A 15532-nucleotide genomic window follows, 5' to 3' on the forward strand; every position below is an offset into this window, starting at 1 on the left:
TGGTCCTCGGCCTCCAGAGCCGGGAGCGCTCCGGGCATGCTCGGTGCTTCCCTGTCCGGGGGCGGGGTGGAGCGGTGTGCTGGTTCTTAAAGAGACACACACACACTCTGAGAGTGCAGACGGAGAGGCTCGTGCTTCTTTCCCATCCCCCTGCTGCCCTGCAAAGAAAGGAGCGGGTAGGGGTGCAGGCAGCAGGCGCTGCACTAGGATGGGTGGCGCAGACGAGCAGTGGGTGTGGGGCTGCCCCGTCCCTGGCCTGGGGGCGTGACACCCTGAGGTTTCTTTCCTTCAAGAGCAAAAAGGGCTTTTCTAACCCGCAGGCAGGGAAACGCTCCCCAGTGTGGTCTGAGCACACACCACCCGCTTTAATACCAGGAGGCAAAGAACAGGCATCGGGACTTGTTTTGTTACCTCAGAGCGCTTCCTTCCCCGTTCTGCCCTACCCTCAAGGATTTTGAGACACTCTCATGATTTCTGGGTCACTTGACACATCCCTGGACTTGGCTGTGCTGAGAAGGCCTTACAATAAGCAGACAGAGCAGGAGGCATTAAAGCCACTTTGAAAAAAAGTGCAAGAAAAAGCAAGGGACAGCTACTCCCCTTTTCTCTGTGGTCTGGCACAATGGCACAGGGGCATTCAGGGGTTTTATACCTGCCTGTGAATCACCTGGCACTGGCTAAGTTCATGGAGAGAAATCCTGACCTTAGCAAAGCCCACAGTGGTGAGAGCAACCTCTTCACCCGTGGCAGCAGGCTGCAGATCAGCCAAAAGTTTTGCTTTCGTGAGTCTGGATCCTGACACACATCAGCTCTGCTTTTGGGCTCTGGTTTTTATTAAGTCCATTCATCTTTAGTAATTTGGTCTTTGAACCTTGACTGGCCCTTGTTTTGGACTCTGCCCCAGGTCCTGCTCTCTCCCAGTAGCCAAACTGCTAGGCCAGTCCACCCTCAACCAGGTCCTTAGAATCTGAAAATATGAAACAGCACAGGCCTGATCAGTGACAGAACAGCGAGGGGAAAGGAGATTTAAATGCCAGTGCACACAGCCTTATGCCGCACTGGAAAGATTTGCCAGCTTGGTTACCCTGGATATGTGAAACTTCCCACCTGACAGCTGCCTCTGCGAAGCCCTTGGGTGGACACAGCATGAGGTGAGTCCACACTGGGGAGTACCGCTGTCATAACTAAACCAACACTTACAACCTTGGGTATTTATCCTTCTCCACCAGACACCTCCCCAGGGGTCTGCAGAACCTGCACAGCTAAGAGCTTTACTCTGAATTACTGAGATCTGCCAGCCTGACTACTGGACATGTAAAAACATAAACATGGCCATTGACTAGGTCAGACCAGAGGTCCATCCTGCCCAGTCTCCTGTGTCACACTGCAGCAGGCTGAAAGGGACAGTGAACTGGGTCTAAGCAGGGTGTTTTCCGCTGTTCTTGTCTCACTTGCAGTCTCCAGCATTTAAGGTCTAGGAAGTTCTGAGTCAGGCTGTACCCCTAATTCCTGTGCTCAATAGCTGTGAATGCCCCTTTCCTCCAAGAATGTGTCTGATCCCTTGGTGAATCTGGCTGAACTTGCAGCTTCTGCTGCATCTGGTGGCAGTGAGTCCCACCCTTTAAAGACATGCTGGGTGAAAAGTAACTTCCTTGTGTTCATTTTAAACTTACTGCCTAGTAATTTCATATTGTGAATCCTAGTTCTTGTCTGGTGAAGAACAGTCAACAGTAAATCCCTACAGACTTTCTCTTCACCATTTAGTATTTTGTAAACCCTTCTCATGCTCCCCTGCCTCAAGCATCTCTTAACTGAATAGGCCTGGCCTCCTTAGTCTCTCCTCACACGGAAGCATCTTCCTGCCACTAATCACCCTCATTGCCCTTCTCTAGATCTTCTATCTCCTTTTTGAAGTGTGGGGACCAGAACTGGGCATGGCTCTGCTAACAAGGCACGTGGTTGTTTTACCCATCTGGGGAGGTAAGGCAACTCTTCCTTCTCTTGGCACAGGCTGTCTATAGTAGGGAACACTTCTGTCATCATCCTTCCTTGAGGAAGCTGTTTTCCTGACAGTGACTCACAGGGAGAGCCCCATCCCAGGAATTCATCTTTGTTTCTCAAATGCCTCCACAGGAGCCCTGGAGCCTTGAAAAGTGGTGTCAGGATTCACCCTGGGCATGGTTCTGGGGTGAGGACCTCTGAAAGGCCAGAATCTGCCACAGCAAGACAGAGGGGCATGCTGAGGCCGTACCCGAGCTGGGGGTGCTGCAACCATGCCGGCTGTGTTTTGTAGAGGAGGGGAAATGAAGGGCAGGGAAAGGAGCAAAGTGGCAGGAAGCAGGGGATGTGGATCCTCAATGGCCTGGGATCAGTTGGTAGAGGCTTGACTCCGCAGAAAATCAACCTGGAAACAGGAGAAAAGGGAAGTGAATCATTCCACCTCCATGCACAGAAACCACAATATTACAGCTGGAATCACAGTGTCCAGGTTCCCTTGGCACGGGTCATCCCTGCAGACGTGGAGGTGGGTCCTCCATATATGATCTGCTCTGGGGGTGTGCACAGTCAGAAACTGGTGCCAGGGGACTGGGATTCATTTCACTTCCTTCTGCATTCATCACACAGGATTTTCCTCTAGCAGTCAGGCACACTGCTTAGACCTTGCAAACTGCCTGCTCATGAGGCTGCCTTGGCAATGTCTGCTGGAAGGACCCTGCTGGGCTAAGCCACACACAGACCATCTGTGCTCCCCAGAGCTGGCTTAGTCAGGGGGACCCTGCCAGGCTTATCTGCACAGACCCCTTCCCCATGGTCCCTGGTGCTGGATGGGTGTCACAGAGTGCCCACAGGGACTTTTTGGGGGGTTCTCTGCCTTAAAATATTTAGGCATTGCATCTAGAGTCAGGGAATCCTGGTCCTTTGGGCTCTGACCCAGGCCTTCCAGGCCCAGCTCCCCTGACTTCTGGCTTAGCTCCTGGAGTGTGATGTTACCTGTCTTGGCAATGGGCTCTGGGCTCTAGGATTCCTGTGCAATGAAGCAGGATCCCCAACACAGCAGCAGGTACAGTCCACCTGATGGGAGATCTCCCCATTCTCCGGCTCCCAGGAAGAGGCACCGGGAACACAGACAGGGGAAGGTGGTGGGTCCGGAGGAGGCCAAGCTGGGAAAACCCCCAACCTAGACCAGACACTGGGGGCTCCTGAGGGAAGGGGAGATAGGGTCTGGGAAGTTACTGAGAGCACCCCAGTGCCAAATCATAGAGCCAGGCCAGGCTGCTTGGAGTGAAAAAACACCCCACCTTCAGAAATAGCTGGCTGCAAAAGGTCTTCATTTTCAAATCTGAGCTGCTGTGTGGGCCAGCAAACAGCACAGCCATTACTTGAGAAGTTGCAATCTCTACAAATGCCCAGGCTGGGCAGATGGAATCCACAAACTGAGCAACAATACCAGACAGTGGCTCATAGATTTGAAGGTTGAGATCTGCCACCATACAAAAGAGAGAGAAAAAGGTGTGCTTTGGCTTTGTTCTGCCATGGGCAGACTCCTTGGCTAAGGGCCTCTGTTGCCTCATGGCCTGGATTTGGAGAATGGGAGGAGTCCTCCTGGCTCCGTTGCTGAGGCAGTTCAGACAAGTCTTTTCCTGTGCTTTTGGGGGCTCATTTTAGCCCCTAACATTTCACCCCAAATTTAGTTGGAAATATGTATTGCTTTGGTTTTTCCTTATCTTCATATTGTTGCAATCTGTGTACTTGGCCAGCTGTTCTGGAATAAACCACATGCAAGTTCTCTCTTGATTTCAGGTATGAAATTTATACAATCACACTGCAGAGCTCTGGCTATGGAATACTCTGTGTTTTGTATTTTGTAGTTCAGAACATTGTTATTAGACCACTTATCACCTTTCTGAAATAAAATGTACTCAGGTTATCTTCACTGAAACTACATGGGAAGGAACAAAACATTAAATGAACATTTTGATTGTAAAAATCAGTGCTCACTAAAATTGTGCAACATGAGGTTCTGAGAACTTCATTCCAAGATCAACAGGCATTCTTTTGCATTTCACAAATCTCTGTGGTAGCTCCAGCCCCATTAGGCCAAGACCTTCTCAGCCTACGGCTAGCTCATGTTGCAGAACTTAAAATAAGGTTGTCAGCACTCTCTGCTACTGAATGTGTCATTGAGGACTACCAGTCTCTTAGTAATCCCACGGTGCGATTGTCTGAGCCACAAACCAGAGTTATGCCAGCCCTGAGACATTCTAGCAGATGCCTTTGCTTGTGTGTGCCTGCCTCATGTCACTCCTGCAGCATTTCAGGAATTCACTGGAGCCAGCCAGATGTTGTGGCTGTCCCCTTGGCTTTCCACTGAAAACTGAGTCAGGATAGGGCTGTATTCCCCCTCCCCATGCTTGCTCCAGAGTCTTTGCCTGTGCACCAGATGAGACATTGGCACTTAACACGAGGCTGCTGAAACAGAATGAGAGCAGTCCACATGCTGTCACTTGTGACTCAACCTGGGACCCAGGCCTCCAAAGCCAGTATGGTAACTCTGGGCTGCCCCTGTCCCTGACTTGCACTCTTTTTCCAAGTTTCATTCAAGTTTCTGGTGGGGTGACTGAAGCCCTGGATGAGAGAAGATCCTCACAAAGCAAGTGAATCTGCAACATTTCTTTATCCTCATTGCTTTACTCCACTTAGCAGACAAACCTCAACTGAGTTAGAAACAATGTAATAAATTATATTTATTAATCACATGTCATGCAACAGATTACATATCAACTTCTGATATAAAAAGAACTCCAAAACATGAGACTACAGCCATGTTTTCACAGAAGCATAATGCTGGTAGACTCACAGTGGTGGTGAGTCCAATGTAATGAAGGTGCCACTCTTGCCAGCATGCTGCTGATAGGCAAAGGTCTTCTGACTTGTACAATTTCAGTCTGTTCCATTAAACAAACAGTGAACACAATGGACATTGCCTTTACAGCTGCCTTTTCCTATTTTCTTCTTTTGTGACTCAGATATTTGTCTTCATCCCTAAAATTAAACAACAGCAAGTCATTACATTTGATGTCTTGCTGGGATCTCAATACAAACATTACATCCAAAATTAACAGACAGCATTTGTTCCTTCAGTTTTCATTGCATTTGAAGCCTGAAGTCTTACAAGATTGACAAATGCTCTTTCCATTTAATCACATCCTTTAGGAACTATTGTCTTCTTAAACTTAGAGTACATTTCCAGCAAATTGTTATCGAAAGCTTGTCATACAATACTCCATTCTGACATAAGCAACTGTCCGTCTTGCAGAACCAATGGTATAAAGCAGTGGGGGGCCAAACTTTTTGGCAGGTGTGCCACAAGTTAGCCCTGCACTCTCCCTGGGCATGTCTACACATGCATATTAATGTGATGCAATAAGGTCCGGTCCTTATCGCACCAAAGTTTATTGCTTCTGGATGTGCATTAACATACATGCTCAGGACTGCAGCATGCTGAGCTGGGTCGGAACAGCCCTGACTGGCAGAGGGCCAAGATGTCAGCCTGATAGCCCAGGGCTGCTCCCCTCCACTCAACATGCTGTGGACAGCACTGGTGACTGGTGCCTCCCGAGTCTGGGAGGGGCACCAGATCGCCGACAGGAGGGTGGGGAGGTCCACCAGTGGCCGATCGCCGAGCCAGGAACTACCAGCGGCGAAACGGGAAATGCACTTCCACCAGCACTTCCAGTTTTACAGCTGGTGCTTCTAGGGAGTGCAAGGCCAATCTCAGGGGGTGCACATACACCTGCATGCACGTCCTAACCCATCACCAATGGTGGAGGGGCTGACTGGGGCACGAGGGTGCTTCAGTGCAGGACTAGCCTGCAGGCAGCCCCCACACTGAAGCACCCTCATGCCCCAACCAGCCAGTTTTTTACTCCACAGTGGGATAGTACTTGTATTTACACGTACCATCCTGCTGCACAGTAAATTACTTTACTTCAGCCTAAGAGGGGTGCATGTGTCAATGTGCAACATTTGCTCTGTAGCTAATTAGTCTACTACAGTAAGCAATTTGTGTGGATGCATCTCCTGAATACAACTCATCTCCTGCCCCTCCCTCATTGCTGCTCTGCTTTCTGTCCCCTACCCTATCTGTTACTATACTGCTTGTCCCCTCCCCAGGCTGCCATGTGCCACACACAGGCTGCCTGTGCTACTACTCATCCAACCTTTGTGTAACAAACTCAAACTTATGAGACAAGAAGGCCCCCTAACTCCTTTCCCAAAGTGCATCATCAAATTATTTCTGTTTTAGAAACTCATACCCACAGGTACTTTATACAAAAGCCAGAGAACCTGGCAAGAATATACACAAACGTGTTTTGATGAAGTTCCTGTTATCCAACAGTGCTTAATCCCAGATCTTGATTTAGGCCATGTTGGCACTGACAACTGCCCCAGTGCCATGTCACAGGGGATTGTCTGGGACTCCATGGAAGTGCAAGAGGCTGCAAGATGTGGGTTACAGTCCTCCCTTTGGTTTAGTACTACGAGCTTCTCATTCTTTATTTCTGCCAGTTGCTTTGGCCTCACATATTAATTAGAGACCAATGGTGTTTTGAAGCACAGGAAAGCATTTAACTGGGAAAAGGTATGGATGAATCAGACATGACAAAACTATCAGTAAAGCAAGTGGTTTTCAAACTGTTCCATGAAAACCAGGGGTTCCATGACAGGTCATTAAAGGTTCCACAAAGAGACTGGGGTTAAAGGCCAAGCAGGCTGGGAGGCAGTGAGCCACCATTGCCACACTGTGTTGCTTGGCTCCACATCAACTCACACGGCCCATGGAGTCAGGGGTAAGACGTCTGCAGAAGTGATATGAAACAGTTCTGTGACTGGAAGAAGTTTGAAAACCACCAAGTAAAGCAAATGGTAGAAGTGATGACAAGTCTAATAAATGGCACTGGCTTGACAATCAATAATACAAGGTGTGGTTAATCCATAATATACAGCTCACATTAAAACAGAGCAGCGAACACCCATTGCTGTTTGTGAGGAATAAGTGACACTCTTTTCTCTGGGTTAGTAGTGAGCCAGTACACCAGCATCCTGGTAGGGACATGATGTAGTTGGAGGTGCCATCTATGCATTCAAGATTATACCCTAACACCTATACCAGCTATAGTTCCCACAGCAAATTCTGCAGGAACAGAAGTACTAGCTCCACTCTTCTAGGTTATTCCATTCTGCCATTGTCTGAATTCCCCTAGGTTTCCCCTGAAACTGAGCCTTAAGTTTCTGCAAGAAACTCCTCAGCGTTCTTGCATTACACCGTAATTCTCATCCCGAGTCAGTGACATACAAATCAGTTGGCCAGAATCAGGTAGGACTTGCCTCTCTCTTTTTCTTCTGGAATCTCTCTCCTTGCCCCTCTCTCGACTTCTCCTTCGTTTCTCGGGGCTTCTGCTGGCATCTCTCCTCTGTCTAGATCGATCAGTATCCTTAGAACTTCCACAGGATTGTCGAGAGTCCACTGATGCTGACCTCCTCTCTTCCTTTCTGATGGGGGAAAAAAATGCTCTCAGCTGTAACAAAAAGCTTCAGAATCACTGCGGCTATTGGAATACTTATCAGCTCCATCTAATCTGTTTCTGCTGAGCAAGTCTCTTGCAGCATTTCAGCGTGCAAGAGACTTTTATACAAATATTATAACGTTTGTGCTATTAAAAAGCTTGGAAATAAAACTTTTATTTTCGTTTTGGTTTCTCTCACATGACAAGCCACATTTCTTTTCCCCAAGTTCATTCTGCTGTAGAAGGCAAACAAATCAGATGTATGTTACCAATTACAAAGTCCACGTTGGGAATAATGTGAAGCCTTGGGCAGTGACACTGACAGTGATGTACATACATAAAGCATGCAGTAGAATTCCTGTTTTCTTTTTTTAAACCTCCTTACTTGTCAGTATTTCTCCAGTATACACAAATGCAATAGTAGGGCAAAGTGCCTAAGGGCACTTTAACACAAGCTCCAGTACATTCTGATTAGAATGTGTTGAAGCAGATTTGATTAAACAAGCTTTAGTTAAAGCACCCGTGCCATTTTGAAATGTGGGACACTGAATACACAAGACGTTGCATGTTGGTCCCAAGAGCCGCTCTAATTAAAACGTGCCCCCCCTCACCTGGAGAACATAAGTCTCTGCAACTAAAAAGGACTTGACAGGTTGTGAGGAAAAAAATTGAAGTATAAAATGTAGGTTTAGGTGCCACATCAGCTCTGTAATCACCCTGCAATTTGAAGGGGGTTTAACAACCATGTTTTTGAATGCTGTTCTCCAACTGTTCTTTAAGAGTCTCACAGTTAAGGCTCTGGACTGGGACTCAGAAAAGTAGTGTTCACTTCTGACTTTGCTGCCAACTGCCTACGTGATATTAGGAAAGTCAAGCAATTTCCACAGCTCCCCCTCTGTAAAGCACCCTGGATGCATTATTTCTCCCACCTCCTGTCTGTAAGCTCCGTAGGCAAGGGCTGTCATGGTATGTGTTTATACAGTCTACTTTGGTACCAGGTCTCTCACCCAACTCAGCATCTATCATACTGTTGCAGTATCGCTAAGAATGGGGGTGCTCTGCATGTCCTGGTTAACTGTGTCTTGTAGAGAAAGCATTTGGGTGTGTGATCTGAGGTGCATGTGTATTTGCTTTTACCTTCCTGAAGATTTTGCTGGAATGGAAGATTTTCCTCCTTCACACACCTCTGCATTGTCCAACCTACTCTCTTCCTGCCAGTGGCTGCTCAGTTCCTCCATGTGCACAGCAATCACATCTCGAATCACCTGGGAAGAGATTAGAAAAAGACCAAAGTAAATGAGAAGAAAACTTGCAGTTAGAAAAAAGACAAGAACTGGGGATTATCTTGACACAAGATGAGCTGTCCCTTTTGGTTCTCAGGCTAAACGATTACAAGAGGGGAAAAAGTAATTTGCTGAAAAGCACTCTAGTAAAAGCATTTGAAAGAGATCTTATATGAAGGTTGCTGGAACTTTCCTGCATAAAAAAACATTAAATGTTCAAAATAGCTGTAATGATTAGGGGTGCACTGACAGAGATTTTTTGGGCCAATACTAATGGCTGATTTTTAGGGAGACCGTACTGGCCAATACCTATCCGATTGCCAATATGTGGCCTGGCATCTTGGAGAGCAGCATCCAGCTGGTAAGACTGTTGTGGGAAAGGGGGGGGGGGGGAGGGAAGGGGTGTGGGGGGCAGATCAAGGTCCCCACAGTGAGGGAAGGAGTGGGGCTGGGGCAGGCGCTACATGGAATGGACCCATAGCTCATCTGGGGGCACAGGGAGGGGATCCTGTGCTGCATGTACCCTGGAAGGGCCTGGGCAGCATGTAACCCCAGATCTGCACGTGGGGTAAGGGTGGGTTGCTGCTGCAGGCTGGGGCCAGGGCTACGCTGGGCTCTTCCTGGCAGGGCAGGGCTGGACCAGGCTGTGCCCGAGGCAAAAGCAGTGCTGGGAGGTGGATACAGGGTGGCTACAGCCACTCCAAAATTTGCTGTAGCCCCCCCTCCCATTGCTGCTACCACCCGCCCCGAAAACAACCTGGCCCAGCCGCCCAGTGGGAAGAGCCCAGTGCAGCCACAACCCACAGTGGCAGCCCGCCCTCGCCCACCCCATGCACAGATCCAGGAGTGCACGCCTCCCATAAGCTCCCAGGGTGCATGCAGCAGAGGGAGCCACCCCCCACCCCCAAGGACGAGCTGCGCCCTGCCCCAACTGCGTAGCACCTGCCCCAGCCCCACTCTCTCCCTCACCATGGGGGCCTCGGTCTGCACCTCCCCCCACAACAGACTTATCAGCCAGACACTGCCAGGCTGTGCTCCTGGCCACCTGCATGTTGCACTGCAGCTGCATACATGCACGGGGGCATTTATCAGTGACATTATCAGCCACATCAGACAAAAAATGCTAACTGCCTATACTGTCAATTTTCCTTATATTGCTGATATGGGACAGATATATTGGTACACCTCTAGTAATGATGTATCTAGAACTTGTAACAAAACTTCTCTTTTTGAACCTAAATGTTTCTGTTAACCAAGCTAGCTCAGGAACAGAGACAATAAATTAGAATAATTTAATCTAATCTCACTGCTCACAGCTGAAGGACAAAAACCGCAATGGATAAGTAGGCACCTACTTAATTCATACCATGCTCTGGTGTGGACACTGGAGTAAGGGGTTAGAAGCCCTGAGGTTGAGAGTTTGAGGCCACAGAAAAACCGCTAATGGCATGACCATGTCAGACTCCAACAAATCTCTGAATTCTGCTAAATACTTTGTCACAGGGACACAAGAAAAGAAGGACCTAATTTATAGCTAGACATAGGAATTTCTGCAGTTTGATTGTGGTATGAAGGGCCGATTTCATGGACATTTCCTGGCAGCCCCACCCCAAGCTGCAGATTGGCAGAGAGGCCCCAGGATGAGGAAGGACAAGGGGGTGGCCACCATCTTAGCATGCTGGTAGCCCTTCATGCTCCCCCCACTGGGAAGCCTGCATTTTAAGTTTTTCTTTTTAAGTTGATTTTGTGGACAGTTGCGGATTTGGTGGTTTCCGCAAGATCTGCAACACAACAAATTAAGTAGGTCTCTCTGCATAAGGGGCTTGGATTTTTTTTAATTCTTTCACTTTTAAAAGCCTCAAGCATTAGTGATGAAATTGGGATAAGGAAAACAGAGTTTTAAGCCTCAACTATTTTTAAGTCACTTATGGCTTTTTTTCAAAGTTGGCAAATGAACAAATTACACACCAACCACCAATGACACTAGGAAACACTGGCAGCCTCCCCAGGGGAAGAAAGATGCTTTATAACATTAGCTGATCCTCTCAAGATCCATGCCACTGCCAGCATATTTATATAAATATTTAGTTGGGTTAAACCAGTTCCTTTTGAAGAATAGCTTTTTCTGCCTCAGCAGTATAATTAAAACAGCTCAAACTCATCCAAATGAGGCATGCTGGGGGGTACGTACTATGCTGGAACAAACACTCCAAAGTCCATAGGAGCACTCAGTCCCCTACTGGACACTCACCTCTGTATATGATTTCTTTGTTATATGAACATTCTTAGCTCTGTATGACTGCCGGCGTCTTTTATAGTCCCTCATTTCTGCCAGGATTTCCAGATGAGACTTTGGACCTTTCTGACTATCATCTGAAACAAAGCCAGGATAAAATAAATGGTTAGACAACTTCAAGATAAAACCAACCTTTGGTGCAACACATCAGAGCTTAAGACAGTGTAGCCCTTGTGTCTTAGAATACTGCTTTGAGCTACAACAGGTAAGTTTGTGCAGAGTTCTTGTAAACAGAAGTTTCTCCAGTATTACCCTTTATACCAGTGGTGGGTAACCTGCAGCACACATGCTGCAAGTAGTATAGGAACCTGGTGCAGTAGGCTTTAGGCCCAGGTGCAGAGTTAAAGGGGGTATCAGTGACAGGAGTTGGGGCTGGAGTAGCACTCAGAGAAGGGAAGGGCATTAGAGCAGCACTCTGGGAAAGGGTGGAAGCTGTGCTGGATCAAGGGTTGAACTCCACAGGACCAGCAAGGGAAGGTGGCACCAAATTCAGTGTTGCCACAGAGGCAATAGGATTTGACAGCACTAAGCAATGCAGGTGACCAATTACTAGAGTGACACTTGTACTCTGGACTTAACTTGGGGCACGCTTGTCAAAAAGGCTGGCGACCAGCGATTTATATCATGGCAACCTGTTTAGGGAGATGATGCAATTCCACAAGAGGGATGAAACACAAAACACCAAAGCAACTATACAACCCTTTAAAATGTGATCTCTGAGCCAGTCCATTACAGCAGCTTGCAAAAGAAAGTAACTCTGAAATACAGCCTCATTTTCAATTCCTGCATTACTGAGCTGTGGAAGTGTACATACAGAAGTCAAAGGGTGGAATCCTACAATGGGATCTGTGCATGGTAATCCAGAAGCACATACAATACATGTGCAGAGACAGTCTATGTGTTTGAGGAGAAACACATATTGGTGTGACCTAATAATAACTGGGAAAGTTGTGAGCTGCATTGCTGGTTTATTTCTTCCTCAGGAATTTCCTTTGTACCAAAAGGCCATGCATTATTCCTACGTTCAAATTCTAAATGTCAGTGCTCCATGCAGGATCCCTCATCTTGCCAAGATGAAAGCGGTAGACCAAAGAGAAGAGCCATAGTACTGCTTGGACCACAAAAGAGCAGAGGAAGGAGGAAATTGCAAAATTACAGCCAACAGGTAGGTATACACAGAATACTCAATTGCAGGAAGTTGAGGGCATCTTCTTGATTTTTTAAATGCCATCATTTTCTTTTTAAAGTAGAAAGTACAGAGTATTTGCAAACTCTTTTCTGGGATACTTTGCCACCTTTTTTGTCCTTTCGCTACACTACAATGACCAAACCTACAATTTTGGTCATTGTTGTACACATTCAAACGTTAATAGGCTTTCAACCAAATCCACCCGCCTGCACAAAGCAACATTTTAAGATGACAGACTCCAGAGCTGGATGACTTCTCAAACCTTGACTGATTTTAGCTGCCAAATCCACAAAAAGGTCGCTGTCATTTTCTGTGAACTGCGACCTGGACCGCTGTTTCTTTGTCTCTTCGACAACATAATCGTAGAGTGCAAGACGATCAGCTTGAGACAGGTCACAGATGAAACGTTTATGATTTTGGGGAACTTCAATTGGCAGCAAAGAACTAGCACCTAAAGATTGTAAGCAAAAAGATAATGTAAATTACTATCCAGCTCAACAGTACTTCACAAAGATAACATTGTGGGGAACAGCAACACCATGAATCTGAACTCTAATCATGACCTTTCCCCATGCAGCTGTAAGATGGACTTCTCTAGTCTCTCTGTATGTTGGTGGCTTAAAAAGCATGTTAGGGTATCTGATTCTAGGAGGTAAGTGGTATCTACTTTATGACATCATTGACATATGGGCTAGGGACAAAAGTTACACATAGGGTGTGTGTAGATGAAATGTGGGTCCTAAATTGAAGCAGTGGGTATTTAAAAACACCGCTTCAATTTAGGGTGAAGTAAACCCGTGTCATGTAGATCTGTGTCTTACCTGCCTCACCAGCAGTTGGGAGGGAAGTGCGAGCTGCCGGCGGGCAGAGCAGTCCCTGGGTTGGGCTGGGGGGAAGGCTGGTGCTTCCCTCTGCAGCAGCAGCAGCTCCCCCGCCAGGAGGCACCTGCCCACAGGCACCCAGCTCAGGCAGCCCCAGGGGGGTACCGCAGCCGCTGAGGGAAGGACCATGTCCCTGCGCAGCTCATGCAGGCAAGCATGCTCCAAGAGGGAAAAAAAGAAGAAAAAGATCAGGCTCATTGCTTTTTTTTTCCTTCTCCTTTGACGGAGCCTGCATTCCCTGGCTGCTGCCAGGCTGCCTGCACAGTCCCTGAGCCACATGGATCCCAGGGCTTTGCTCTGTGGCTGTAGGGGAGCAAACTAAAGCTCATTGGAGGTGTTTTAGTTTGCTGCGCCCCAAAGTCATTTAAGGTGCGTTATGCCGCTGAATGTGCTGTAGCAGCTGGAATTAACGTGCAATACGCCACCAACGCATGCAAACACCAACACCATTAAAGCAGTGCAAAAGCATTTCATAGATTTCATAGACATCAGAGCTGGAAGGGACCTCGGAAGATCATCGAGTCCAGCCCCCCGCCCCTAAGGGCAGGAAGTCAGCTGGGGTCATAGGATCCCAGCAAGATAAGCATCCAGTTTCATCTTGAAGGTGTTCAATGAAGGCGCTTGAACCACCTCCGGTGGCAGGCTGTTCCAGACCTTGGGGGCTCGGACAGTAAAGAAATTCTTCCTTATGTCCAGCCTGAAACGTCCCTTGGGGTGCTCTGGTGAACAAACGTTCCCCCAGATGCTGGTGGTCACCCCTGATAAACTTGTAGGTGGCCATCAGATCACCCCTGAGCCTGCGCTTTTTCAGGCTACAGAGCCCCAGGGCTCTCAGCCTGTCATCGTAGGGTCTGCTTCCCTGACCTCTGATCATGCACGTGGCTCTTCTCTGGACTCTCTCAAGCTTCTCCACATCCTTTTTGAATTGTGGAGCCCAAAACTGGACACAGTACTCCAGCTCCGGCCTCACTAAGGCCGAGTACAGGGGGAGAATGACGTCCCGGGATTTGCTTGAGAGACGTCCCGGGATTTGCTTGAGACGTCCCGGGATTTGCTTGAGATCATCGAGTCTGACCCCCTGCATAGGCAGGGAAGAGTGCTGGGTGCATCGGCGAACTTTGCCCCAAAGTTTGGTGTCATCGGCGAACTTGGCCAGTTCTGATCGCTTCTGACTCCAGTGTCCACATCATTAATGAAGATGTTGAACAGTATGGGTCCAAGGACAGAGCCTTGGGGGACCCCACTGGTCACAGGACACCACGATGAGTGACTTCCATCGATTACTACCCTCTGGGTCCGACCCCGGAGCCAATTTTCCAGCCAGTGGATCGTGGAGGACCCAAGGCGACAATTGGCCAGTTTCTCCAAGAGGCGATCATGGGACACCAGATCGAAGGCTTTTTTGAAGTCAAGATATATGACATCAATCTCTTCTCCCTTGTCCAGGTGATAGGTCACCTGGTCGTAGAAGGAAATGAGATTGGTCAAGCAAGACCTACCCGCAACAAACCCGTGCTGGCTATCCCTTAAGATGTTGGCGTTGGCCAGTCCATTAAGGATGGCCTCTTTAATAAACTTTTCTAAGATCTTCCCCAGGATAGAAGTCAGGCTGATGGGCCTATAGTTAGCCGGATCCACTTTCCTCCCTTTCTTGAAGATAGGCACCACATTGGCCTTCTTCCAGTCTTCGGGCACTGCACCAGAGCGCCAAGAGTTTTCAAAGATCCTTGCTAGAGGCTGGGCTATGATGCTCGCCAGCTCCTTGAGTACCCTGGGGTGAAGATTGTCAGGGCCGGCTGACTTGAAGGTATCCAGCTTCTCAAGATGTTCCTTCAGAAAGTCAGCATTAATGGAGGGCAGGGGATCGCCCTCACCCGGACTTCCCGGCCCTGTAGCGGGGATGGGCGTCCCATGGGACTGATGAAAGACTGACGCAAAGTACCTATTTAATAGGTTGGCTTTTTCCTGGGCGTCAGTTGTCAGTTGCCCCATCTGGTTTAACCCACTTTAAAGTGCCATGCACACATGCCCCTCGTTTCATCTACACACGCCCATAAACCAGTATGAAGTGATCAGAAACTGGTTCAAATCTGTATCACAACAGAAGTTCAGTGCACATAAACCACTTTCAAAATGTCCCAAACTGGTTTATGATAAACCTGCATAGATGTAGTATCAGACTTCCCTGATTTAGGTTAAATTGGTTCATAAACTACCATCAAAAGGCCTCCAAGCTTCTCTTTGGGTGCTCTTCCCTTAGACATTTATCTGGGTAGCCAAGAGGGCTCTCCTCCAGGGATTATTTGAGGGAAAGA

General features: G+C 47.9%; 1 protein-coding gene and 1 long non-coding RNA gene across 4 annotated transcripts in view; one reads left to right on the top strand and one right to left on the bottom strand.

The window, feature by feature from the left end:
• Positions 1-2285: 2285 nt before the first annotated feature.
• The window catches only part of SNRNP48 (small nuclear ribonucleoprotein U11/U12 subunit 48), a 19286-nt gene continuing 6039 nt past the window's right edge, over positions 2286-15532 (bottom strand). For 2 of the 3 annotated variants that reach the window (XM_006016523.3, XM_025215587.1), the window contains exons 5-9: positions 12599-12787; positions 11103-11224; positions 8706-8833; positions 7390-7554; positions 4721-5043 (exon numbers count right to left, since the gene is read on the bottom strand). In XM_006016523.3, the coding sequence (XP_006016585.1) occupies positions 5004-5043; positions 7390-7554; positions 8706-8833; positions 11103-11224; positions 12599-12787 (644 nt within the window). In that variant the 3' untranslated portion in view covers positions 4721-5003. Of the gene's footprint in view, positions 2405-4720; positions 5044-7389; positions 7555-8705; positions 8834-11102; positions 11225-12598; positions 12788-15532 lie in introns of those variants that run through there. The other variant, XR_003096246.1, reaches the window with a different exon arrangement.
• The window catches only part of LOC112551908, a 5670-nt gene continuing 1430 nt past the window's right edge, over positions 11293-15532 (top strand). The window contains exons 1-2 of the long non-coding RNA XR_003096247.1: positions 11293-11352; positions 12202-12312. This is a non-coding gene — a long non-coding RNA (uncharacterized LOC112551908). The remainder of the gene's footprint in view (positions 11353-12201; positions 12313-15532) is intronic.

Source organism: Alligator sinensis, unplaced genomic scaffold (assembly GCF_000455745.1).
Source record: "Alligator sinensis unplaced genomic scaffold, ASM45574v1 scaffold82_1, whole genome shotgun sequence".
NCBI lineage: Eukaryota > Metazoa > Chordata > Crocodylia > Alligatoridae > Alligator > Alligator sinensis.